This window comes from Ammospiza caudacuta, chromosome 39 (genome assembly GCF_027887145.1).
Source record: "Ammospiza caudacuta isolate bAmmCau1 chromosome 39, bAmmCau1.pri, whole genome shotgun sequence".
Lineage (NCBI taxonomy): Eukaryota > Metazoa > Chordata > Aves > Passeriformes > Passerellidae > Ammospiza > Ammospiza caudacuta.
In genome coordinates, this window is record NC_080631.1 from 344,109 (window position 1) to 370,418 (window position 26,310).

The window sequence follows — 26,310 nt, forward strand, 5'->3', positions numbered from 1 at the left end:
ATGGTCTTTGAGGTCCTCCAAGGTCCTCCAAGGCCCTCGAGATCTTCCAGCCTTGAGGCCCTCGAGGTTCTCCAAGGTTCTCCAAGGTCCTTGAGGTCCTCTGAGGTTCTTGAGGTCCTCCGACCTCGAGGTTCCTCCAAAGTCCTTGAGGTCCTCCAAGGCTCTCCAAGGCCCTCGAGGTCCTTCCAACCTTGGAGAACCCTGGAGAACCTTGAGGTCCTCCAACCTCCTCCAGCTCCTCCGGCCTCCTCCTCCTCCTCCTCCTCCTCCTCCACCTCGGCCACCGCCCCAGGTAGGACCTCCCCCTTTCCCCTCGGCCCCTCCCCCTTCGCCGACCTCGCGGTGACGTCACGCGTGTCCAATCAGCTCGCAGCGCCCAGCCCCGCCCACCCGCGGTCTCCGTCTTCCAATCGTGCGCGGCCGCCGACGCCGTGGAGCTGCTCTGCCTGGTCACCGGCCTGGCCACGCCCACGCTCGCCGTCGATTGGCTGATGGACGGCGACGTCGTCGACCCCGGCCACGCCCACACGGAGCCGGCCACGCCCGGCCGCGCCCCCGGAAGCTTCCGGGCGGTGTCGCGGCTCAACGTGTCCTCGGCAGAGTGGGCGGAGCACCAGAGGTTCTCCTGCAGGGCCACCGCCGGCGGGCACAGCCGCGAGGAGCACGTGGCGCGCTGCCAAGGTGGGACCACGGCGGGGGCTGAGGGTCTGGAGATGTTCGGGGGGCACCAAAGTGTGGGGTTCTGAGGTCTCCAGGTTGGGTTCTGAGGGTCTGGAGAACTTCCAGGTGACCAAAGTTTGGGGTTTTTGAGGTTCTGGAGATGTTCCAGGTGACCAAAGTTTGTGGTTCTGGGGTCTTCAAGGTCTTGGGTTGGTGAAATTTTGGTGGTTTTGGGGTCTCCAGGTTGGGTTTTGAGGTTCTGGAGATGTTCCAGGTGACCAAAGTTTGGGGTTTTTGAGGTTCTGGAGATGTTCCAGGGGGACACCAAGGTGGGGTTTGGGGTCTGCAGGGTGGGGGATGAGGTTCTCGAGATGTTCCAGTTTGGGGTTTGGGGTGTCCAGGTTGGGTTCTGAGGGTCTGGAGAACTTCCAGGTGACCAAAGTTTGGGGTTTTTGAGGTTCTGGAGATGTTCCAGGTGACCAAAGTTTGGAGGTTTGGGGTCTTCAAGGTCTTGGGTTGGTGAAATTTTGGTGGTTTTGGGGTCTCCAGGTTGGGTTCTGAGGGTCTGGAGATGTTCCAGGTGACCAAAGTTTGGGGTTTTTGAGGTTCTGGAGATGTTCCAGGGGACCAAAGTTTGGAGGTTCTGAGGGTCTGGAGATGCTCCGGGGGGACACCAAGGTGGGGTTTGGGGTCTGCAGGGTGGGGGATGAGGTTCTCGAGATGTTCCAGTTTGGGGTTTGGGGTCTCCAGGTTGGGTTCTGAGGTTCTGGAGAACTTCCAGGTGACCAAAGTTTGGGGTTTTTGAGGTTCTGGAGATGTTCCAGGTGACCAAAGTTTGGAGGTTTGGGGTCTTCAAGGTCTTGGGTTGGTGAAATTTTGGTGGTTTTGGGGTCTCCAGGTTGGGTTTTGAGGTTCTGGAGATGTTCCAGGTGACCAAAGTTTGGGGTTTTTGAGGTTCTGGAGATGTTCCAGGTGACCAAAGTTTGGAGGTTTGGGGTCTCCAGGTTGGGGTTTGAGGTTCTCGAGATGCTCCAGGTGACCAAAATTTGGGGTTTTCGAGGTTCTTGAAATCTTCCAGGTGACCCCAAGTTGGGTTTTGAGGTTCTCAAGGTCTTTGAGATGTTCCAGGTGACCAAATTTTGGAGTTTTGAGGTCTTGGGTTGATCAAAGTTTGGGTTTTCTGTTCTCCAGGTTGGGGTTTGAGGTTCTGGAGATGTTCCAGGTGACACCGAGTTGAGTTTTGGGTTCTTCAGGTTGGTTTCTGAGGGTCTGGAGAACTTCCAGGTGACCAAAGTTTGGGGCTTTTGAGTTCTTTAGGTGGGGTTCTGAGGTTCTGGAGATGTTCCAGGTGACCAAAGTTTGGAGTTTTGAGGTCTTGGGTTGATCAAAGTTTGGGTTTTGTGTTCTCCAGGCTGGGGTTTGAGGTTCTGGAGATGTTCCAGGTGACCAAAGTTTGGGGTTCTGAGGTCTTGGGTTGACCAAAGTTTGGGTTTCGAGGTTCTCGAGATGTTCCAGGTGACCCCAAGTTGGGTTTTGGGGTCTCCAGGTTGGGTTCTGAGGTTCTGGAGATGTTCCAGGTGACCCCAAGTTGGGTTTTGGGGTCTCTGGGGGTTGAGGTTCTGGAGAACTTCCAGGTGACCCCAAGTTGGGTTTTGGGGTCTCCAGGTTGGGGGTTGAGGTTCTGGAGAACTTCCAGGTGACCAAAGTTTGGGGTTTTTGAGTTATTTAGGTTGGGTTTTGAGGTTCTGGAGATGTTCCAGGTGACCCCAAGTTGGGTTTTGGGGTCTCCAGGTTGGGTTCTGAGGTTCTCGAGATGTTCCAGGTGACCCCAAGTCGGGTTTTGGTTCTCCAGGCTGGGTTCTGAGGTTCTGGAGATGTTCCAGGTGACCCCAAGTTGGGTTTTGGGTTCTTCAGGTTGGGGGTTGAGGTTCTGGAGAACTTCCAGGTGACCCCAAGTTGGGTTTTGGGTTCTCCAGGTTGGGTTCTGAGGTTCTGGAGATGTTCCAGGTGACCCCAAGTTGGGTTTTGGGTTCTCCAGGTTGGGTTCTGAGGTTCTGGAGATGTTCCAGGTGACCCCAAGTTGGGTTTTGGGGTCTCCAGGTTGGGGGTTGAGGTTCTGGAGAACTTCCAGGTGACCAAAGTTTGGGGTTTTTGAGTTATTTAGGTTGGGTTTTGAGGTTCTTGAGATGTTCCAGGTGACCCCAAGTTGGGTTTTGGGGTCTCCAGGTTGGGTTTGAGGTTCTGGAGATGTTCCAGGTGACCCCAAGTTGGGTTTTGGGTTCTCCAGGTTGGGGGTTGAGGTTCTGGAGATGTTCCAGGTGACCCCAAGTTGGGTTTTGGGGTCTCCAGGTTGGGTTTGAGGTTCTGGAGATGTTCCAGGTGACCCCAAGTTGGGTTTTGGGTTCTCCAGGTTGGGTTCTGAGGTTCTCAAGATGTTCCAGGTGACCCCAAGTCGGGTTTTGGGTTCTCCACGCTGCGTTCTGATCTCCTGACCATCCCCCGGGCCACCAAACCGCCCGACCCGACCCAACCCAACCCAACCCAACCCAAGCCCGGCAACCCTTTGAGCCCCCAAACCTCAACGCTTCCGAGCCAAATTCCCCGTTCTCGCCCCGCAGCGCCGTCGTCGTCGCCCATCTCGGTGTTCGCGCTGCCGCCGTCGCCGTCCGACCTGTACATCCGCCAGGCGCCCAAGGCGCTCTGCGTGGTCGCCGGGCTGCCCAGCGACGCGGGGCTGGTGCTCACCTGGAGCCGCGCGGGCGGCGCCCGCCTGGACACGCAGCCGCTGCCGCTGACGCTCGCCAACAACTTCAACGGCACCTTCACCGCCACCTCCGCGCTGCCCGTGAGCGCCGCCGCCTGGGACGCCGGCGCCGCCTTCGTCTGCCGCGTCGGCCACGCCGAGCTCGTGGCGCCCGTCGAGAGGAAGGTCCAGAGGAGGCAGGGTGGGTCCTCAAAAAATTCTGATTTTTTTTCCCTTTTTTTTCCCCCGTTTTTTTCCCGATTTTTCCTGAATTTTTCCCGATTTTTCCCTGATTTTTTTGGCGATTTTTTCCCCATTTTTTCTGATTTTTTCCCGATTTTTTCTGAATTTTTCCCGATTTTTCCCTGATTTTTTCCCCATTTTTTCTGATTTTTTCCCGATTTTTTCTGAATTTTTCCCGATTTTTCCCTGATTTTTTCCCCATTTTTTCTGATTTTTTCCCGATTTTTCCTGAATTTTTCCCGATTTTTCCCTGATTTTTTTGGCGATTTTTTCCCCATTTTTTCTGATCTTTTCCCGATTTTTTCTGAATTTTTCCCGATTTTTCCCTGATTTTTTTGGCGACTTTTTCCCCATTTTTTCTGATTTTTTCCCGATTTTTTCTGAGTTTTTTCCCATTTTTTTCTGATTTTTTGCCATTTTTTCCCCATTTTTTCCCCATTTTTTCCCCATTTTTTTCCTATTTTTTCCCGATTTTTTCTGAATTTTTCCCGATTTTTTCCTGATTTTTTGGCGGTTTTTGCCCCATTTTTTCCTGATTTTTTTCCCATTTTTCCCCGGCTTTTTCTGAATTTTTCCCGATTTTATCCTGATTTTTTGGCGATTTTTTCCCGATTTTTTTCTGAAATTTTTTCCATTTTTTTCTGATTTTTTGCCATTTTTTCCCCATTTTTTCCTATTTTTTCCCAATTTTTTCTGACTTTTTTCCCATTTTTTTCTGATCTTTCCCCATTTTTTTCTGATTTTTTCCCATTTTTTTCCCATTTTTTTCCCAATTTTTTCTGAATTTTTCCCGACTTTATCCTGATTTTTTGGCGATTTTTGCCCCATTTTTTCTGACTTTTTCCCATTTTTTCCTGATTTTTTCCCATTTTTTTTCCCATATATTTCTCATTTTTTCTGATTTTTTCCGGAAATTTTTCCCATTTTTTTCTCATTTTTTTCTGATTTTGTCCCGATTTTTCCCCATTTTTTTCTGACTTTTTTCCCATTTCTTTCCCATTTTTTCCCCATTGTTTTCTCATTTTTTCTGAATTTTTCCCGATTTTTTTCCTGATTTTTTGGCGATTTTTTCCCCATTTCTTCTGAATTTTTTTCCATTTTTTCTGATTTTTTCCCGATTTTTTCCCATTTTGTTCTCATTTTTTCTGATTTTTTTCCCGATTTTTTCTGAATTTTTTCCCATTTCTTCCTATTTTTTCCATTTCTCCACCATTTTGTCTCCATTTCTCCTCCATTTTGTCTCCGCTTTTCCGCCATTTTCCATTGGATTTTCTTCATTTCTTCACCAAACTTTCCCCAAGTCTTTCCCCATTTTTTATCCATTTTTTCCCAGTTTTACCCCAAAATTTCCTCTCTTTCCCCCCTCCAACAATCTCCACTTTTCTGCCATTTTGTCTCCATTTCTCCTCCATTTTGTCTCCATTTCCCGCCATTTTGTCTCCACTTTTCCGCCATTTTGTTTCCATTTTCCGCCATTTTGTTTCCATTTTCCGCCATTTTGTTTCCATTTCTCCACCATTTTGTCTCCACTTTTCCACCATTTTGTTTCCATTTTCCACCATTTTGTTTCCATTTTCCACCATTTTGTTTCCATTTCTCCTCCATTTTGTCTCCACTTTTCCGCCATTTTGTTTCCATTTTCCGCCATTTTGTCTCCACTTTTCCACCATTTTGTCTCCACTTTTCCCTCCATTTTGTCTCCGTTTCTCCGCCATTTTGTCTCCATTTCTCCGCCATTTTGTTTCCATTTCTCCTCCATTTTGTCTCCACTTTTCCGCCATTTTGTTTCCATTTTCCGCCATTTTGTCTCCACTTTTCCACCATTTTATCTCCACTTTTCCACCATTTTGTCTCCGTTTCTCCGCCATTTTGTCTCCATTTCTCCTCCATTTTGTTTCCATTTTCCCTCCATTTTGTCTCCATTTCTCCGCCATTTTGTCCCCGCTTTTCCCCCGTTTCCCGCCGCATTTTCGCCGTTCTTCGCCCGATTTTCACCGAACTTCCGCCAAAAATCACCATTTTCCCCCGTTTTTTCCTGTTTCTCGCAGGAACGCGTCACGCCCCGTCCGTCTTCCTCTTCCCTCCGTCCCCCGAGGAGATCTCCTCGTCGCTGCCCACGCTGTCCCTCACCTGCCTGGTGCGCGGCTTCTTCCCCGACTCCATCGACGTGCAGTGGCAGAAGAACCTGGGCGGCTCCCAGGACTCCCAAAACCCCCGGAATTCGCCCCAAACCGCGGGGCCCTGGCGGGAGCAGGGGGGGGAGGGGCGCTACTTCCTCTACAGCCGCCTGGAGGTGACGCGCGACGAGTGGGACGGGGGCGACGCCTTCGTCTGCACCGTGGTGCACGAGGCGCTGCCCCTGCGCTTCCTGCAGCGCAGCATCCGCAAGGCTCCCGGTAATTAGCCTCGTTAATAAGCACTAACTAATTAAAAGCGATTTGCTGGCGAAAAAACGGCGTTTCTCCGTGAAAAAACGGGATTTTTAGGGTTAAAAATGGGATTTCGGGGTGGTTTTATGGGGTCCTGACTGGTCTGATTTCTAAATCATTGGCAATTACCTTAATTAGTCTTAATTAGTTAATTAAAATGGGGTTATTAGCGAAAATTTGGTGGGTTTTGGTGAAAAAACGGGATTTTTAGGGTTAAAAATGGGATTTCGGGGTGGTTTTTTGGGTATTTATGGGGTCCTGACTGGTCTGATTTCTAAATCAGTGGCAATTACCTTAATTAGTCTTAATTAGTTAATTAAAATGGGGTTATTAGCGAAAATTTGGTGGGTTTTGGTGAAAAAAACGGGATTTTTACGGTTAAAAATGGGATTTCGGGGTGGTTTTTTGGGTATTTTGGGGTCCTGACTGGTCTGATTTCTGAAACCCTGGTATATTGGCTAATTAGTCTTAATTAGTTAATTAAAATGGGGTTATTAATGAAAATTTGGTGGGTTTTGGTGAAAAAACGGGATTTTTACGGTTAAAAATGGGATTTTGGGGTGGTTTTTTGGGTATTTATGGGGTCCTGACTGGTCTGATTTCTAAATCATTGGCAATTACCTTAATTAGTCTTAATTAGTTAATTAAAATGGGGTTATTAGCGAAAATTTGGTGGGTTTTGGTGAAAAAAACGGGATTTTTACGGTTAAAAATGGGATTTCGGGGTGGTTTTTTGGGTATTTTGGGGTCCTGACTGGTCTGATTTCTGAAACCCTGGTATATTGGCTAATTAGTCTTAATTAGTTAATTAAAATGGGGTTATTAATGAAAATTTGGTGGGTTTTGGTGAAAAAAACGGGATTTTTACGGTTAAAAATGGGATTTTGGGGTGGTTTTTGGGTATTTTGGGGTCCTGACTGGTCTGATTTCTAAATCATTGGCAATTACCTTAATTAGTCTTAATTAGTTAATTAAAATGGGGTTATTAGCGAAAATTTGGTGGGTTTTGGTGAAAAAACGGGATTTTTAGGGTTAAAAATGGGATTTCGGGGTGGTTTTTTGGGTATTTATGGGGTCCTGACTGGTCTGATTTCTAAATCATTGGCAATTACCTTAATTAGTCTTAATTAGTTAATTAAAATGGGGTTATTAGCGAAAATTTGGTGGGTTTTGGTGAAAAAAACGGGATTTTTACGGTTAAAAATGGGATTTCGGGGTGGTTTTTTGGGTATTTTTGGGGTCCTGACTGGTCTGATTTCTAAATCATCGGCAATTACCTTAATTAGTCTTAATTAGTGAATTAAAGTGTGGATATTAGCGAAAATTTGGGAGGGGGTTTGGGGTTACTGGTTTGTACTGGTTTATACTGGGATGAACTGGGAGGGGATTGGGCCTTACTGGGAGGGACTGGGATCAAACTGGGAGGGACTGGGAGGGAACTGGGATTGAACTGGGTTATACTGGGATTGAACTGGGTTATACTGGGACTGAACTGGTTTGTACTGGGATTGAACTGGTTTATACTGGGATTGAACTGGGTTATACTGGGATTGAACTGGTTTATACTGGGATTGAACTGGTTTATACTGGGATTGAACTGGGATTGAACTGGGATTCAACTGGGATTGAACTGGTTTGTACTGGGATTGAACTGGGTTATACTGGGAGGGACTGGGAGGGGGTTTGGGGTTACTGGTTTGTACTGGTTTGTACTGGGATTGAACTGGGATTGAACTGGGATTGAACTGGTTTGTACTGGGATTGAACTGGGTTATACTGGGAGGGACTGGGAGGGGGTTTGGGGTTACTGGTTTGTACTGGTTTGTACTGGGATTGAACTGGGATTGAACTGGGATTGAACTGGGATTGAACTGGGATTGAACTGGGTTATACTGGGAGGAACTGGGATTGAACTGGGTTATACTGGGATTGAACTGGTTTGTACTGGTTTGGACTGGGATGGACTGGGATCGAACTGGTTTGTACTGGGAGGGACAGGGAGGGGGTTTGGGGTTACTGGTTTGTACTGGGATGAACTGGGAGGGGATTGGGCCTTACTGGGAGGGACTGGGATGGACTGGGATCAAACTGGGAGGGACTGGGAGGGAACTGGGATTGAACTGGTTTATACTGGGATGGACTGGGAGGGGGTTTGGGGTTACTGGTTTGTACTGGTTTATACTGGGATTGAACTGGTTTATACTGGGAGGGGACTGGGATGAACTGGGATTGAACTGGGATTGAACTGGTTTATACTGGGATTGAACTGGGATTGAACTGGTTTATACTGGGAGGGACTGGGAGGGGCTTTGGGGTCACTGGTTTGTACTGGTTCATACTGGGAGGGAACTGGGATCAAACTGGGATGGACTGGGAGGGACTTTGGGGCTTACTGGTTTATACTGGGATGAACTGGGAGGGGATTGGGCCTTACTGGGAGGGACTGGGATCAAACTGGGAGGGACTGGGATGAACTGGGATTGAACTGGGATTCAACTGGGATTGAACTGGTTTGTACTGGGATTGAACTGGTTTATACTGGGAGGGGACTGGGAGGGGGTTTGGGATTACTGGGATTGAACTGGGATTGAACTGGTTTGTACTGGGAGGGGACTGGGATTGAACTGGGAGGGGGTTTGGGGTTACTGGTTTATACTGGGAGGGGACTGGGCCATACTGGGATGGACTGGGATGGACTGGGAGGGGGTTCGGGGTTACTGGGATTGAACTGGTTTGTACTGGGAGGGACTGGGAGGAGGTTTGGGGTTACTGGTTTGTACTGGTTTGTACTGGGATTGAACTGGTTTATACTGGGATGGACTGGGAGGGGGTTTGGGGTTACTGGTTTGTACTGGGATTGAACTGGTTTGTACTGGGAGGGGACTGGGATTGAACTGGGAGGGGCTTTGGGGTCACTGGTTTGTACTGGTTTATACTGGGAGGGACTGGGATCAAACTGGGAGGGACTGGGATGGACTGGGATTGAACTGGTTTGTACTGGGAGGGACTGGGAGGGGGTTTGGGGTTACTGGGATTGAACTGGGATTGAACTGGTCTATACTGGGATGTACTGGTTTGTACTGGGATTGAACTGGGTTATACTGGTTTGTACTGGGATGAACTGGGATTGAACTGGTTTATACTGGGAGGGACTGGGAGGGGGTTTGGGGTTACTGGGATTGAACTGGGATTGAACTGGTTTACACTGGGAGGGGGTTTCGGGTTACTGGTTTGTACTGGTTCGTACTGGGATTGAACTGGGTTATACTGGGAGGGACTGGGAGGGGGTTTGGGGTTACTGGGAGGGAATGGATTGAACTGGTTTGTACTGGGAGGGACTGGGATTGAACTGGGATTGAACTGGGATTGAACTGGTTTGTACTGGGAGGGACTGGGATTGAACTGGGATTGAACTGGTTTGTACTGGTTTGTACTGGGAGGGACTGGGATTGAACTGGGATTGAACTGGTTTGTACTGGTTTGTACTGGGAGGGACTGGGATGGACTGGGATGGACTGGGATTGAACTGGTTTGTACTGGTTTGTACTGGGAGGGACTGGGATGGACTGGGATTGAACTGGGATTGAACTGGTTTATACTGGGAGGGACTGGGATGGACTGGGATTGAACTGGTTTATACTGGGAGGGACTGGGATGAACTGGGATTGAACTGGTTTGTACTGGTTTGTACTGGTTTGTACTGGGATTGAATTGGGTTATACTGGGAGGGAACTGGGATTGAACTGGGAGGGGGTTTGGGGTTACTGGTTTGTACTGGGATTGAACTGGGATGAACTGGTTTGAACTGGGAGGAGATTTTGGGGGTCACTGGTTTGTACTGGGATGGACTGGGAGGGAACTGGGAGAGGTTTGGGAGTTACTGGTTTATACTGGGAGGGACTGGGATGAACTGGGACTGAACTGGTTTGTACTGGGATTTTATGCGTGGGAGAGGCAAAAAATTGGTTAAAAAATGGGAAAAAAAAATGGTAAAAAATCATAAAAAATAGGGGGAAAAATGGGAAAAAATGGGGAAAAAATTGGGAAAAATTGTTCCAACTGGTTTGTACTGGTTTGTACTGGTTTGTACTGGTTTGTACTGGGATTGTGTCTATGGGAGAGCAAATGGGGACGCGAAAAATGGGCAAAAAAATGGTAAAAAATCATAAAAAATAGGGAAAAAATGGGAAAAAATGGGGAAAAAATTGGGAAAAAATGGGAAAAAACTGGGAAAAATTGTTCGAACTGGTTTGTACTGGTTCGTACTGGTTTGTACTGGTTTGTACTGGTTTGTACTGGGATTGTGTCCATGGGAGAGCAAATGGGGACGGGAAAAATGGGCAAAAAATGGTAAAAAATCATAAAAAATAGGGAAAAAAAGGGGAAAAAATTGGGGGAAAATTGGGAAAAATTGGGAAAAAATTGTGAAAAATTGGGAAAAATTGGTCGAACTGGTTTGTACTGGTTTGTACTGGTTTGTACTGGTTTGTACTGGTTTGTACTGGTTTATACTGGGATTTTATGCATGGGAGAGGCAAAAAATTGGTGAAAACTGGGGGAAAAAATCGTGAAAAATTAGTTAAAAATTCGGAAAAAATAATAAAAAATTTGGGAAAAAATTGGGAAAAAATTGTGAAAAATTGGTCAAACTGGTTTGTACTGGTTTGTACTGGTCCGTACTGGTTTGTACTGGTTTGTACTGGGATTGTGTCTATGGGAGAGCAAATAGGGACAAAAATATGGTAAAAAATCATAAAAAATAGGAAAAAATAGGGAAAAAATGGGAAAAAATTGGGAAAAAATCGGGAAAAATTGGGAAAAATTGGGAAAAATTGGTCGAACTGGTTTGTACTGGTTTGTACTGGGATTTTATGCGTGGGAGAGGCCAAAAATTGGTAAAAAATGGGCAAAAAATCGTAAAAAATAGGAAAAAAATGGGAAAAAAATGGGAAAAAATGGGGAAAAAATTGGGAAAATTTGGGAAAAATTGTTGGAACTGGTTTGTACTGGTTTGTACTGGTTTGAACTGGGATTTTGTCTATGGAAGAGGCAAAAAATGGGAAAAAAACCCGTAAAAAATCATAAAAAATAGGGAAAAAATGGGGAAAAATGGGGAAAAAATTGTGAAAAATTGGTCGAACTGGTTTGTACTGGTTTGTACTGGTTTGTACTGGTTTGTACTGGGATTTTGTCTATGGGAGAGCAAATGGGGACGCGAAAAATGGGCAAAAAATGGTAAAAAATCATAAAAAATCGGGAAAAATTTGGGAAAAAATGGGGAAAAAATTGGGAAAAAATGGGAAAAAACTGGGAAAAATTGGTCGAACTGGTTTGTACTGGTTTGTACTGGGATTTTATGCGTGGGAGAGGCCAAAAATTGGTAAAAAATGGGCAAAAAATCGTAAAAAATAGGAAAAAAATGGGAAAAAATGGGAAAAAATGGGGAAAAAATTGGGAAAATTTGGGAAAAATTGTTCGAACTGGTTTGTACTGGTTTGTACTGGTTTGAACTGGGATTTTGTCTATGGAAGAGGCAAAAAATGGGAAAAAAACCCGTAAAAAATCATAAAAAATAGGGAAAAAATGGGGAAAAATGGGGAAAAAATTGTGAAAAATTGGTCGAACTGGTTTGTACTGGTTTGTACTGGTCTGAACTGGGATCCCCCCCCAGGGCTGGAGCTGCCCCCCGATCTGTGCCGGGACGAGCCCGGGGGGGACCCCTGGGACACCTTGGGCGTCTTCGTCACCCTCTTCCTCCTCAGCGTGGGCTACGGCGCCACCGTCACGCTCTGCAAGGTGAACTGGGAGCACTGGGTTGGACTGGTTTATACTGGTTTATACTGGGAGGGGCTGGGAGGGGGAAATTTGGGGGAAAAACGGCGAAAATTTGGGGAAAATCGGTGAAAAAACGGCGAAAATCGGGCAAAAAATGGGGGGGGGATGTGGGAAAGAAAGGGTTAAAAATGGGAAAGAAAGGGTTAAAAATGGGGGAAATGGGAACTGGGGTTACTGGGTTATACTGGTTTGGACTGGTTTATACTGGTTTGGACTGGGAGGGGGAAATTTGGGGGAAAAACGGCGAAAATTCGGGGAAAATCGGTGAAAAAACGGCGAAAATCGGGCAAAAAATGGGGGGGGGATGTGGGAAAGAAAGGGTTAAAAATGGGGAAGAAAGGGTTAAAAATGGGGGGAAATGGGGGAAATGGGAACTGGTTTATACTGGTTTGGACTGGGAGGGACTGGGAGGGGAAAAACGGTGAAAATTTGGGGAAAATCGGTGAAAAAACGGCGAAAATCGGGCAAAAAATGGGGGGGAGATGTGGGAAAGAAAGGGTTAAAAATGGGGGAAACTGGTTTGTACTGGTTTGTACTGGTTTGTACTGGTCTGAACTGGTTTGTACTGGTTTGTACTGGTTTGGGCTGGGATTGGGATGAACTGGGAGCGGATTTGGGGCTTTAAAATGGTGAAAAACGGGCAAGAAACGGTGAAAAAATCGTCAAAAAACGGGCAAAAAATGGGCAAAAAATGGGATTTTTTCGGGGTTTTTCTGCTTTTACTGGTCCGTACTGGTTTGTACTGGTTTGTACTGGTTTGTACTGGTTTGTACTGGGATTTTGTCCATGGGAGAGCAAATGGGGACGCAAAAAATGGGCAAAAAAATGGTAAAAAATCATAAAAAATGGGGAAAAAAAATGGGGAAAAAATTGGGAAAAATTGGTCAAACTGGTTTGTACTGGTTTGTACTGGTTTGTACTGGTTTATACTGGTTTGTACTGGTTTGTACTGGTCCGTACTGGTTTCCCACAGGTGCAGTGGGTGCTGAGCTCCCTCCTGAGGCTGAGCGTGCAGCAGGGGCCATGAGGGAAACTGGTTTATACTGGTTTGAACTGGTTTGAACTGGTTTGAACTGGTTTGGACTGGTTTGGACTGGTTTGGACTGGTTTATACTGGTTTATACTGGTTTGGACTGGTTTGGACTGGTTTGAACTGGTTTGAACTGGTTTGGACTGGTTTATACTGGTTTGAACTGGTTTATACTGGTTTATACTGGTTTGAACTGGTTTGAACGGGTTTATACTGGTTTGGACTGGTTTGAACTGGTTTGAACTGGTTTATACTGGTTTATACTGGTTTGGACTGGTTTGAACTGGTTTGAACTGGTTTGAACTGGTTTGAACTGGTTTGGACTGGTTTGGACTGGTTTACACTGGTTTGAACTGGTTTATACTGGTTTATACTGGTTTGGACTGGTTTGGACTGGTTTGAACTGGTTTACACTGGTTTGAACTGGTTTGGACTGGTTTGGACTGGTTTATACTGGTTTATACTGGTTTATACTGGTTTATACTGGTTTGAACTGGTTTGGACTGGTTTGGACTGGGAAGGGGAAAAACCGGGAAAAAAATTGGGGAAAAAATTTGGGAATTTTGGGGGGGGGTAAAAATGGGAATTTTTGGGGGTCAAAATGGGGAAAAAATTGGGAATTTGGGGGATAAAAATGGGAATTTTTGGGTTAAAAATGGGGAAAAAATGGGAATTTTGGGGGGTAAAAATGGGAATTTTTGGGTTAAAAATGGGGAAAAAAATTGGGAATTTTTGGGGGTAAAAATGGGATTTAAAAAAAATTCTTGGGGGTAAAAGTGGGGAAAAATTTGGGAATTTTAGGGGGTAAAATTGGGAAAAAATTGGGAATTTTTGGGGGTAAAAATGGGAATTTTTGGGGGTAAAATGGGGAAAAATGGGAATTTTTGGGGGTAAAATGGGTTTTTTTTTTAAATTTTGGGGGTAAAAATAGGGAAAAAATTGGGAATTTTGGGGGTAAAATGGGGAAAAATTGGGAATTTTTGGGGGGTAAAAATGGGGGAAAAAATGGGAATTTTGGGGGGGTAAAATGGGAAAAATTTGGGAATTTTTGGGGGTAAAAATGGGAAATTTTTTTAATTTTTGACGGTAAAAATGGGAAAAAATTTGGGAATTTTTGGGGTCAAAATGGGGAAAAAATGGGAATTTTGGGGGGTAAAAATGGGAATTTTTTTTTTAATTTTCGGGGGTAAAAATGGGGGAAACAATTGGGAAATATTGGGGAAAAATTGGGAGTTTTGGGGTAAAGTGGGGAAAAGATTGGGAATTTTGGGGGGTAAAAATGGGAAAAAATTTGGGGAATTTTTGGGGTCAAAATGAGGAAAAATTGGGAATTTTTGGGGTAAAAATGGGGAATTTTGGGGGGTAAAAATGGGGATTTTTTTTTGGAATTTTGGGGGTAAAAATGGGGAAAAAAATTGGGAAAAATTGGGAAATAATTGGGAATTTTGGGGGTAAAGTGGGGAAAAAATTTGGGAATTTTTGGGGTCAGAATGGGGAAAAATTGGGAATTTTGGGGGGTAAAAATTGGGAATTTTGGGGGGGAAAAATTTGGAATTTTGGGGGAAAAATTGGGTGTTTTTTGGGGTGGAAATCTGGAAATTTTGGGGAAATAATGGGGAAAAAACTGGGAATTCTGGAGGGAAATTTTGGTTAAAAAATCGGGAATTTGGGGGAAAGTCGGGGATAAATTTGGGATTTTTTAGGGGAATTTTGGGGTTGAAATTTGGGAATTTTGGAGGGGAAAATGGGAAAATTTGGGTGGGAATTTAGGGGTTAAAATTTTGGGAATTTGGGGGGAAATTTGGGTAAAAATTGGGAATTTTGGGGGGTAAAATTCGGGGAATTTTGAGGTAACAAATTGGGGATTTGGGGGCCAAATTTGGGGATTTTTGGGGTGGAAAATGGGAATTTTTGGGGTAAAAATTTGAATTTTGTAAATAAGTTGAAAATTGTTGCTTTTGGAGAAGATTTCGATGGAATAAAAGCCCCGATTTTGGGGCAATAAATGAGATTTTGAGTGAAAAAATGGAATTTGAGTGGAAATTTTTTGGGGAATAAATGGGAATTTTGGGGGGTAAAAAAAATGGAATTTTTAAGGCAAAAAAAAGGGAATTTTGAGGGTAAAGTAATCGAATTTTTGGGGTGAAAATTCTGACATTTTGGGACTAAATTTTGAATTTTAAGGGGTAAAATATTGGAATTTTCAGGCTCCAAAAATCTGAATTTTTGAGGCCAAAAAAGGCGATTTTGGGTGCAAAAAAATTCTGAAATTTTCGGTTTAAAATTCAGCTTTGGGGGAGGTGAAAAACGCGAATTTTGAGGCCTCAACATTTTCGGGTATGGGGTGAAAAATGCAAATTTTGGGTCTTAAAAAAGCCTCAAAAATCCCCGCAGGGTTTTGGGTGTAAAAAAAGGAGATTTTAGGCAAATTTTGTGGGTTTGGGTGGAAAAATTGAATTTTTTTGGGTTGAAGTTGAAGTTTGGTCTTGAAAGGTCCAAAATTCGGGGTGAAAAAGAGAAAATTTGGGAGGGAAAATTCATTTTGAGGGGAAAAAAAAAGAAGATTTGGGTTAAAAATCTGAAAATTCGATTTTTATAGCACAAATTTGGTTTTTTGGGGTAAAAATTTGGATTTTTTGGGGGTAAAATTGGGGATTTTTGGGGGAAAATAATTCGAGATTTTTGTGCAAAAAATTGGGTTTTTAGGGGGTAAAAAAATGTGGATTTTTGGGCAAATATTCCGATTTTTCTGGGATAAAAAATTTGGATTTTGGGGGGGTAAAAATGGGGATTGTTAGCTTAAAAAAAAATAACCCTGAATTTTAGGGCTGTAATGTGGATTTTTTTTTTTTTGAGAAAAATTTGGGATTTTAATAGGAAAAAAAAAATCTGAATTTTAGAGAGTAAAAATTGGGATTTCTTAGGGGAAAAAATCTGAATTTTAGAGTTTAAAAAATGTGGATTTTTGGGGGGTAAATTGGGGATTTTTAAAGGAAAAAAAATAATCTCATTTTTGGGGGAAAAATGGGGATTTTGAGGAGGTAGAAATTGGGCTTTTGGGGCAAAAATTCGAATATTTCCGGGGGAAAAATTCCGGATTATTTTTGGGAGAAAAATCTGAATTTTAGAAAATAAAAATTGGACTTTTGTAGGATAAACATTGGGAGTTTGGGGGGTAAAAAAATTGAGATTTTATGGGAAATAATCCGGATTTTTGGGAGGGCAAAAAATGGGGATTTTAAGGTAAAATCCCCCTGAATTTTAGGGCGAAAATTTGGATTTTTTGGGTTAAAAATTTCGAAGTTTGGGGGTGAGAAATTCCGAGTGCTGAGGGGAAAATTCGGGCTCGGGGCAAAAATCAGAAATTCAAGGCGAAAAAAGAGAAATTCAGGCAAGAAACGCCGGAGCTGGGGGGGAAAAAAATGCAAATTTTGGGAGGGAAAAATGCAAATTTTGGGAGGAAAAAAATGCAAATTTTGGGTCAAAATTGGCCAATTTTGGTGCCCCCGCCCCTTTCAGGGGAAATCCCGACGGTTTTGGGCAAAACCGAAATTTCCTGGGAACGAAAATATCAAATTTGGGGCTGAAATTTGCATTTTTTGGTTTGAAACGTTGAGTTGAGTGGAAAAATAAATCGATTTACGGGAATCAATGAGAATTTTGGGGCAGAATTTGAAGATTGAGGGCGAAAAATTTTGAATTTTTAGGGGGAAAAATTGAAATTTTTGGGGAGGGGTTGAAATGCGAAATTTTGGGATGAAATTTCGCATTTTTGGGTCTGAAAATTCGCGTTATTTGACTTTCAAAATGTCACATTTTCATATTAAAAATACAGTTTTTTTATTTAAAAATTCAATTTTTCGGACTAAAATAAATTCACACCAAGAAGTAAAATTATATTATGTATTTATTCTGAAAAAATATTTCAAAATAAGAGACAAAATTCAACATTTTGGGGGCAAATTTTTTATTTTTGGTAAAATTCTTCATTTTTGGGTGAAATCCACAAATTTTAAGGCAAAATTTCACCATTTTTAAGGCACAATTCACAAATTTTGAACCAAAACCCAACATTTTTGCGTATTTTTACAATTTAGTCCCTTTTTAACCCCCAAATTCCCTTTTTCCCCCCCAAACCCACCAAAAATTCCCCATTTTTACCCAAATTTCCCCTTTTTAAAGGAAAAATCAGCAAATTCTGGTCCAAAATCTGGCTGGAAAATCTTCATTTCCTGACCCCAAAAATCAGATTTTTTACACACCAAAATCTTCATTTTCCTACCTCAAAATCTCCAATTTTTTTGCCCAAAATCGCGGTTTTTACCCCAAAAATTCTTCATTTTCAGGCTCCAAAATTCTCTTTTTTCTACCTCAAAAATTTCCAATTCTTTGCCCTAAAAAATTGCGATTTTTCACCCAAAATTTCTCATTTTTGCAGCCCAAAATTCCGGATTTTTGAGCCAAAAATTCCTCAATTTTCCACCTAAAAATCTTCAATTTCAGGCTCCAAAATCGCAAAATTTTCACACAAAATTCCTCATTTTTCTGCCACAAAAATCCTCATTTTCCACCCCAAAATCGACCTCTAAAAATCCTCAATTTTCACCTAAAAATCCCTCCCAAAATCTCGATTTTTCCACCCAAAACTCTTCATATTCGGGCTCCCAAAATCGTGGATTTTCACCTCAAAAATCTTCATTTTTCCGCCCCAAAATCTTCATTTTATAACTCCAAGAATCGCCGTTTTCCACCACCAAATCTTCACTTTTTAAACTCAAAAATCTTCATTTTTTCTGCCTAAAAATCCTCAATTTTCAAGTCTAAAAAATCGCAATTTTTCAACCCAAAAATTCGAATTTTTGGCGCAAAACTCCCTCAAATTTGACCCCAAAAATCGGCGTTTTCTGCCCTAAAAATATCCAGGTTTGGGTCAAAAAAATCTTCGTTTTTAGTTAGAAAAAAAATCGCAATTTTGGGTCCAAAATTTGTCATTTTTATTTATTAAAAATCCCAACTTAGAGTCCAAAAATCTTCATTTTTATGTCCAAAAAATTTACATTTGTAGGTTAAAAAAACCCCAAATTTAGGCTACAAAAATTGTCATTTTTTTATTTAAAAACATTTCTAATTTTAGGCCAAAAAATTTTCACATTTTCGTTTAAAAAAATCCCGATTTTGGGCCCAGAAAAAATTTCCAAATTTTAGGCAAAACAATCCAAATACGAGATCCAAAATTCTCCATTGTTAGGCACAAAAAAGTCGAAATTTTGGGTAAAAAAAAATCCCAATTTTAGGTCAAAAATATCTAAATTTTACGCCAAAAAAAATCTTCATTTTGATTTCCTCAAAATTCCCATTTTTCGATCGAAAAAAATCCAAATTTTGGGTCAAAAACCTCCAATTTTAGACCAAAAAAATCCAAATTTGCCGTTTCTCACCCGAACCCGGTTTTCCCACGCTGCCCTAATTTGCATATTTGGCCCCTCCCACTTTTTAACCCAAAATTGGCCAAATTTGCCCCAAAATTCGCTCTTGGGGCGCCCCCGTGTGGGAAAGACCCAAAAATGCCTCAAAAATCCCAAATTTGGGGGGTGTGGCCTCAATTTGTGTGGGGGCGTGGCCACGTGGAGGCCACGCCCACCAAAGCCACGCCCCTCTAGGTGGCCACACCCATTTTCCCTTTCCCTCACCTAAATTTCCTCCAAAAATGGAAATTTTTAACAATTTTGGACCAAATTTTGGGGCTTTTTGTGACGTTTCTGGCTCCACCCCCGCTGTAGCCACGCCCCTTTCCCCACTAAGCCACGCCCCTTTTCCTATTTCCCCGCCCCCAATCCCCAAATTCCCGATTTTTACCCCCCCAAAAAATCTCATTTTTAACCCAAATTTCCCTGTTTTTACCCAAATTTCCCCACCTCAGCCCAACCCATTTAAGCCCCGCCCACTCCACCTGAAACCCCGCCCCTTTCTTTCAAACCACGCCCCTTTTCCCCCATAAAACCCCACATTTTTAAATAAAAAATATTTTCCCCAAATTTTCTCAATTTTTCCCCATTTCCCCCCAATTTCCCTCTTCCCCTTCAACCCCGCCCCTTCCCTTTAAGCCCCGCCCACTTCCCTTTTAACCACGCCCCCTTCCTTTAAACCACGCCCCCATTTCCCCTTAAAACCCCAATTTTTTACATAAAACATTCAAATTTTCCCAATTTTCCCCCATTTCCCCCCAATTTCCCTCTTCCCCTTCAACCACGCCCCCTTCCCTTTAATCCCCGCCCACTTCCCTTTAAGCCCCGCCCACTTTCCTTTAAACCACGCCCCCATTTCCCCTTAAAACCCCAATTTTTTACATAAAACATTCAAATTTTCCCAATTTTTCCCCATTTCCCCCAATTTCCCTCTTCCCCTTTAAGCCCCGCCCACTTTCCTTTAAACCACGCCCACTTTTCTTTAAGCCCCGCCCACTTTTCTTTAAACCACGCCCCCATTTCCCCTTAAAACCCCAATTCTTTTACATAAAACATTCAAATTTTCCCTATTTTTCCCGATTTCCCCCCGCCCCCTCAAACCCCGCCCCTTTTCCCAATTTCCCGCCAAAACTCCGCCATCTTGTTTCCCCATTTCCCCCGTAATTTCCTTCCGTTTCAACCGATTTTCTCCGTTTTTTTTCCCGTTTCGGCCACGCCCCCTTTTCCCTCTAGCCCCACCCCGGCGGCCCGGGTGACCACGCCCACCGGTACCACCCGCGGTAGGTGAGGGCCCAGGCGGCCCAGCCGAGGGCGGCGCCGGCGGCGTTGCGGGCCCAGGTGTGGCGGTAGGTGAGCGTCACCAGGAGCAGCAGGTGCCACGTGACCAGCAGCGCCACGGCCAATAGGTACAGCACCGACAGCGCCGTGGGCGGGGCCTCCCAACCGCCCTCAAAATGGCCGCCGGCGCCCTCAAAATGGCCGCCGGCGCCGTCAAAATGGCCGCCGGCGCCCTCAAAATGGCCGCCGGCAAGATGGCGCCCTTGGAGGTGGGGTGGGGGTGGGAGGAAATGGCGGCTGTGGGGGTCGAAATGGCCGCCGGAATCAAAATGGGCGCCGGAATCAAAATGGCCGCCAGAATCAAGATGGCGGGCGGATTCAAAATGGCGGACGGTTTCGAAATGGCGGCCGGAAGGGTCGAAATGGCGGCCGGGTTCCAAATGGCCGCCGTCGAAAGGGCCGAGCTGTCTTCCTTCAAAATGGCCGCCGCGTCTCGGTTCGAAATGGCCGCCGGAAGCGTAATGGCCGCCGTGTCTTGATTCGAAATGGCCGGCGGTTTCAAAATGGCCGCCGTGCCTCGGTTCGAAATGGCCGCCGTGCCTTCCTTCGAAATGGCCGCCGGATTCAAAATGGCGGCCGGAATCAAACCAAGATGGCCGCCCAAGATGGCCGCCCCAGCCGTAGCGAGGAGGCCCCGCCCACTCGAAGCCGATTGGCCGCGGCGGGGGCCGCCATGACGGGCGCGGCCACGCCCACCCGGACCTTTCCTCCATCTTGTACCGCGCCGCCGCCATCTTGGATTCCTCTCCCGTTCCGTATCCGGCCGCCATCTTGGACTCGTCGGCCATTTTGTACCAGGGCGCCATCTTGGACTCCTCTTCGGCGTCGTGCCCGGCCGCCATCTTGTACCCGGCGGCCATCTTGTACCCGGCGGCCATCTTGTGCCCGGCGGCCATCTCGTGCCCGGCGGCCATCTTGCCACGGTCAGCGGCCATCTTGCGGCGGTCGGCCATCTTGCCGTGGCCGTACAGCCTCCTGCCGATGGCCGCCGCCTCCTCGGCCAATCCCAGCCCGCAGTGCACCAGGGCGAAGGCCTGGGGGGCGGGGCTAAAGCCCTCCCAGCGGTGCCCCGCCCCCCTGCAGGCCGCGGGGTCTCCCAGGGGCACCAGCAGGGTCCCCAGCGGCGTGGGGGAGGTGCAGCTTCCGGTGGCCGCCTCCAGGGCGCGGCCGAGGGCGTGGCCGGCCCGCGACAGCCCCAGGCCGACGGCCAATCGCAGCGCGGCGCGCAGGGCGGAGCTCCACGGGGGGCGGAGCCACGGGTGGGAGGCGACGAGGAGGGAGCCAATGAGGAGCCAGGTCCAGGCCGGGGCGCAGGAGGTCAGGCGGCTGCGGGGGAGGGGCTAATTAATGCTAATTAATGCTAATTAAGCGTTAATTGTCCGTCATTAAATATTATATTAATTATCCATCATTATACGATTATATTAATTGTCCATCATTAAATATATATATAATTTAATATATAAATATAATTATATTATCTAATATTTATGCATTATTAGATAATAATACGTATTTATTATATTATCTACTATTATACATTAATTATCGATTTTCCCCATTAATGACTTATTAATTAATGATTAATATTAATGATTATTATTAAATTATTAATTAATTAATGATTAATTAAATTATTAATGATGATTATTAAATTAATGATTATTAATTAACTAGTAATGATTATTAATTACATATTTTTATTGGTTATTGGCAGTTGTTTATTGGTTTTTAATTGGCCGCGGCTCCTTGATTATTCATTATTAGCAATTATGGGTGTTAATTATTTATTTTTAATTGGTTATTGGGTAATCAATTATCGGTTCTTCGTTTCGCGATTGGTTAATTGCTAATAGATTAATTGGCTTTCGATTGCTTGCTGATTATTGGTTATTGATTGGGTTTTGATTTGGTTATTCGTTAATTGGTAATTAAATAATCGGGTTTCGATTTGTTATTGGTTATTGATTGGGTTATTCGTTAATTGGTAATTAAATAACTGGGTTTCGATTTGTTATTGGTTATTGATTGCTAATAATTCGTTGGCAATTAAATATTGATTATTTCTTGGTCGGTAATTGCTTATTGGGTTTTGATTGGTTATTGGCTAATTGGTAATTAATTATTGGTAATTAATTATTGGTAATTATTGTTAATTTATTATTGGTAATTAATTATTGGTAATTTATTATTGGTAATTTATTATTGGTAATTAATTATTGGTAATTAATTATTGTTAATTTATTATTGGTAATTAATTATTGGTAATTAATTATTGTTAATTTATTATTGGTAATTAATTATTGGTAATTTCTTGGCTTTTAATTGCCTGTCCATCGATCATTGATTATTAGTTGGTTATTGATTGGTTACGGGTTATTGAGCGGTCGTTAATTGTTAATTGCTTCTTGATTAGTATTTCATCAATTAGTGATTCATTTATTGATTGGTTATTGATCAGCAACAGGTCACTGCTCACTCATTGATCACTCATGCATCACACTTTATTGATTATTGATTATTGATTATTGATTATTGATTATTGATCCATTCGTTGACAATCAGCGATCAATCCATTCCCGCACTGATTGATCGATCAATTGATTGATGGATTAATTAATTGAGTAATCGATCCCGGCCCCAAATATCGATCCCTGCCCCAGATATTGATCCCTGATTAACATATTGATCCTTGCCCCATGGATATCAATCCCTGATTAACATATTGATCCATGATTCACATATTGATCCCTGATTAACATATTGATCCCTGATTAACATATTGATCCCTGCCCCATAGATATTGATCCCTGATTAACGTATTGATCCCTGATTAACATATTGATCCCTGATTAACATATTGATCCCTGACCCACAGATATTGATCCATGATTAACATATTGATCCCTGATTCACATATTGATCCATGATTGACATATCGATCTCTGATTAACATATTGATCCCTGCCCCATATATTGATCCCTGATTAACATATTGATCCCTGATTAACATATTGATCCCTGCCCAATAGATATTGATCCCTGATTAACATATTGATCCCTGATTAACATATTGATCCCTGCCCAATATATTGATCCCTGATTAACATATTGATCCTTGATTAACATATTGATCCCTGATTAACATATTGATCCCTGCCCCATGGATATCAATCCCTGATTAACATATTGATCCCTGATTAACATATTGATCCCTGACCCACAGGTATTGATCTCTGCCCCACAGATCCCATTCCTGCCCCATAAGCGACCCCACAACCCCCCAAGGAAAACCCCAAAAAACCCCAAAAATCCCACCACAAAAATGACCCCAAAACCTCCCCCAAAATCCCCAAAAACTCCCCCAAAAACTCCCCCAAAAACACTCAAAAAAACTCCATAAAAACCCCATTGAAACCCCCCCATAAAAACACAAAAAAATAACCCAAAAAACCCACAAAAAATAACCCAAAAAAGCCCCCCCAAAAAAACCCCAAAAAATCCCCCAAAACCCCCAAAAAATCCCCATAAAATCCCCATTAAAACCCCGGAAATCACGCCCCAAAAAACCAAAAAAAAAAACCAATTAAAAACCCCATAAAAACTCCAAAAAAACCCTCATAAAAACCTCCATAAAAACCCCATAGAAAAACAAACAAAAAAAAAAAAACCCAAAAAACCCCAAATCTCAATCCCCAAATCCTCCCCCAAAAATACGCCAAAAACCCCAAATCCCACCCAAAAACTCCCATTAAAAAACCCCAAATCCCATCCAAAAAATCCCATTAAAAAACCCCAAATCCTGTCCCAAAAACGGCCCAAAAACCCCAAAAATCACAAAAAAAAACCGCATTAGAAAACCCCAAATCCCACCTCAAAATGCCCCTAAAAACCCCAAAAACCGCCCCAAAAACCCCATTAAAAAACCCTAAAAACCCCCAAAAAACCCCCAAAGAAACCCCAAAAACCCCAAAATCACCCCAAAGCCCCAAACCCCGCCCCACAGACCCCCAAACCCCGCCCCCAAAACGCCCCCAAAACCCCAAAACCCCTCCCAAAAACGCCCCAAAACCCCCAAAAATCACCCCAAAAACCCCATTAAAAACCCCCAAAAACCCCCCAAAAAACCCAAATCCCCCCAAAACCCCCCAAAACCCCCAAAAATCACCCCAAAGCCCCAAACCCCGCCCCACAGACCCCCAAACCCCGCCCCAAAACCGCCCCAAAAACCCCAAAACCCCTCCCAAAACCGCCCCAAAAACCCCCAAAAATCACCCCAAAAACCCCAAAAATCACCCCAAAAAACCCCAAATCCCCCCAAACCCCCCCAAACTCACGCCTCCAGGCGGTTGTGGGGCGAGGCCAGCACGCTGTGCGGGTCCCCCCTGCCCCGGAGCAGCGGCCCCAAAATCGCCACGATCGACCCCAAAACCAACGCGTGCGCCCGGGGGAAGCCGGGGCACCCCAAAAGCGCGGCCGCCCCGCGGCACGCCCCGCTCAGGGCCGCCCCAAAAAGCCGCTGCCCCACGGCCAGCCCGCGCCCCGCCAGCCGCAGCGGCCCCATGGCGAAAAAACGGCGAAATTTTGGGGTTTTTTGGGGCTTTTTTGGGGTTTTTGGGGGGGTAAAAATCGAGGGGAGGACGCGGGGCAAGGGCACGGGGAGGGGGCGGGGCTTGGGATTAGGGGCGGGGCTTGGGATGGATGGGGACAGCTGGGGGGCGGGGTTTAAGGTGAGGGGCGGGGTTTGTGGCCATATATGGGGATTTGGGGGCGGGGTTTGTGGTTTGGGGCGGGGTTTAGGGTGAGGGGTGGGGTTTGTGGCCTTATATGGGGATTTGGGGGCGGGGTTTGTGGCCATATATGGGGGTTTGGGGGCGGGGTTTGTGGCCATATATGGGGATTTGGGGGCGGGGTTTGTGGTTTGGGGCGGGGTTTAGGGTGAGGGGCGGGGTTTCTTGCCTTATATGGGGATTTGGGGGCGGGGTTTGTGGCCATATATGGGGATTTGGGGGCGGGGTTTGGGGTTTTTTTAATGGGATTTTTTGGGTTTTTTTTTAATGGGATTTTTTTGGGGTTTTTTAATGGGATTTTTGGGAGTTTTTGGGGTTTTTAAATGGGATTTTTTGGGGTTTTTTTCATGGGGTTTTTATGGGGTTTTTGGGGTTTTTAAATGGGGTTTTTATGGGTTTTTTTTGGGGTTTTTTAATGGGGTTTTTATGGGGTTTTTTGGGGTTTTTTAATGGGTTTTTATGGGGTTTTTTGGGGTTTTTAATGGGGTTTTTATGGGGTTTTTTGGGGTTTTTTGGGGCTTTTTAATGGGGTTTCTATGGGGTTTTTTGGGTTTTTAAATGGGGTTTCTATGGGGTTTTTATGGGGTTTTTTGGGGTTTTTTGGGGGTTTTTAATGGGATTTTTTTTGGTTTTTAAATGGGGTTTTTATGGGTTTTTTTCGGGTTTTTAAATGGGGTTTTTATGGGGGTTTTTGGGGTTTTTTAATGAGGTTTTTAATGTTTTTTTGGGGGTTTTTAAATGAGATTTTTTGGGGTTTTTTCGGGGTTCATAATGGGATTTTTTGGGTTGTTTTAATGGGTTTTTTTAATGGGGTTTTTGATGGGTTTTTTTTGGGGGTTTTTGGTTTTTTTTGTGGGGTTTTTAATAGGGTTTTTTGGGGTATTCTATGGGATTTTTGGGGTCATTTTATAGGGATTTTTTGGGATTTTTGGGTTTTTTTAATGGGATTTTTTGGGGCTTTTTGGGGTTTTTTTTAATGGGATTTCTTTGGGGTTTTTTGGGGTTTTTAATGGGATTTTTGGGGGGTTTTTATGGGGTTTTTCAGGGGGTTTTTGGGTTTTTTTGTGAGGTTTTTTATAGGGTTTTTTGGGGTGTTCTATGGGGTTTTTATGGGGATTTTTTGGGGGATTTTATAGGGATTTTTTGGGGGTTTTTGGGGTTTTTTTATGGGGTTTTTTGGGCCTTTTTGGGGGTTTTTTTGGTTTTTAATGGGGTTTTTTGGGCCTTTTTGGGGGTTTTTTTGGTTTTTAATGGGGTTTTTATGGGTTTTTTTTGGGGGTTTTTTGGGTTTTTTTTGAGGCATTTTTGGGGCGGGATTCGGGGTTTTTTGGGGCGGGATTCGGGGTTTTTGGGGTTTTTTTTTTGAGGCATTTTTGGGGCGGGATTCGGGGGTTTTTGGGGTTTTTTTTTTGAGGCATTTTTGGGGCGGGATTCGGGGGTTTTTGGGGGTTTTTTTTGAGGCATTTTTGGGGCGGGATTCGGGGTTTTTGGGGCGTTTTTTTGAGGCATTTTTGGGGCGGGATTTGGGGTTTTTTGGGGCGTTTTTTTGAGGCATTTTTGGGGTGGGATTTGGGGATTTTGGGGGTTTTTTGAGGCATTTTTGGGGCGGGATTCGGGGATTTTGGGGTCGGTTTTGGGGCAGATTTGGGGTCCATGGGGCAGCCCCCAATCCATGGGGCAGGCCCCGCCCCTTTCTCCTCAAAACCACGCCCCTCCCTCAAAGCCACGCCCCCATTTTAATATTAAACCACTCCCCCTAAAATCATAAAAACGGGCG

General features: G+C 44.4%; 1 protein-coding gene and 1 gene segment (V, D, J or C); one reads left to right on the plus strand and one right to left on the minus strand.

Annotated features, from left to right (window-relative positions):
• LOC131570818 (immunoglobulin heavy constant gamma 2-like) lies at positions 1-12,937 on the plus strand. The segment is given in 7 exon segments: positions 1-76; positions 367-681; positions 3,102-3,215; positions 3,279-3,605; positions 5,695-6,042; positions 11,747-11,871; positions 12,884-12,937. Coding segments are annotated over 7 exon segments (1,359 nt in total).
• A 6,632-nt stretch (positions 12,938-19,569) lies between these two features.
• LOC131570844 (uncharacterized) lies at positions 19,570-24,343 on the minus strand. Its single transcript, XM_058823224.1, has 2 exons — positions 24,081-24,343; positions 19,570-21,069 (listed from the first exon to the last, which is right to left on the minus strand). Exons 1-2 carry the CDS (start codon positions 24,305-24,307, stop codon positions 19,635-19,637), a joined length of 1,662 nt encoding a protein of 553 aa, XP_058679207.1. The 5' UTR covers positions 24,308-24,343; the 3' UTR covers positions 19,570-19,634.
• Positions 24,344-26,310: the final 1,967 nt, after the last annotated feature.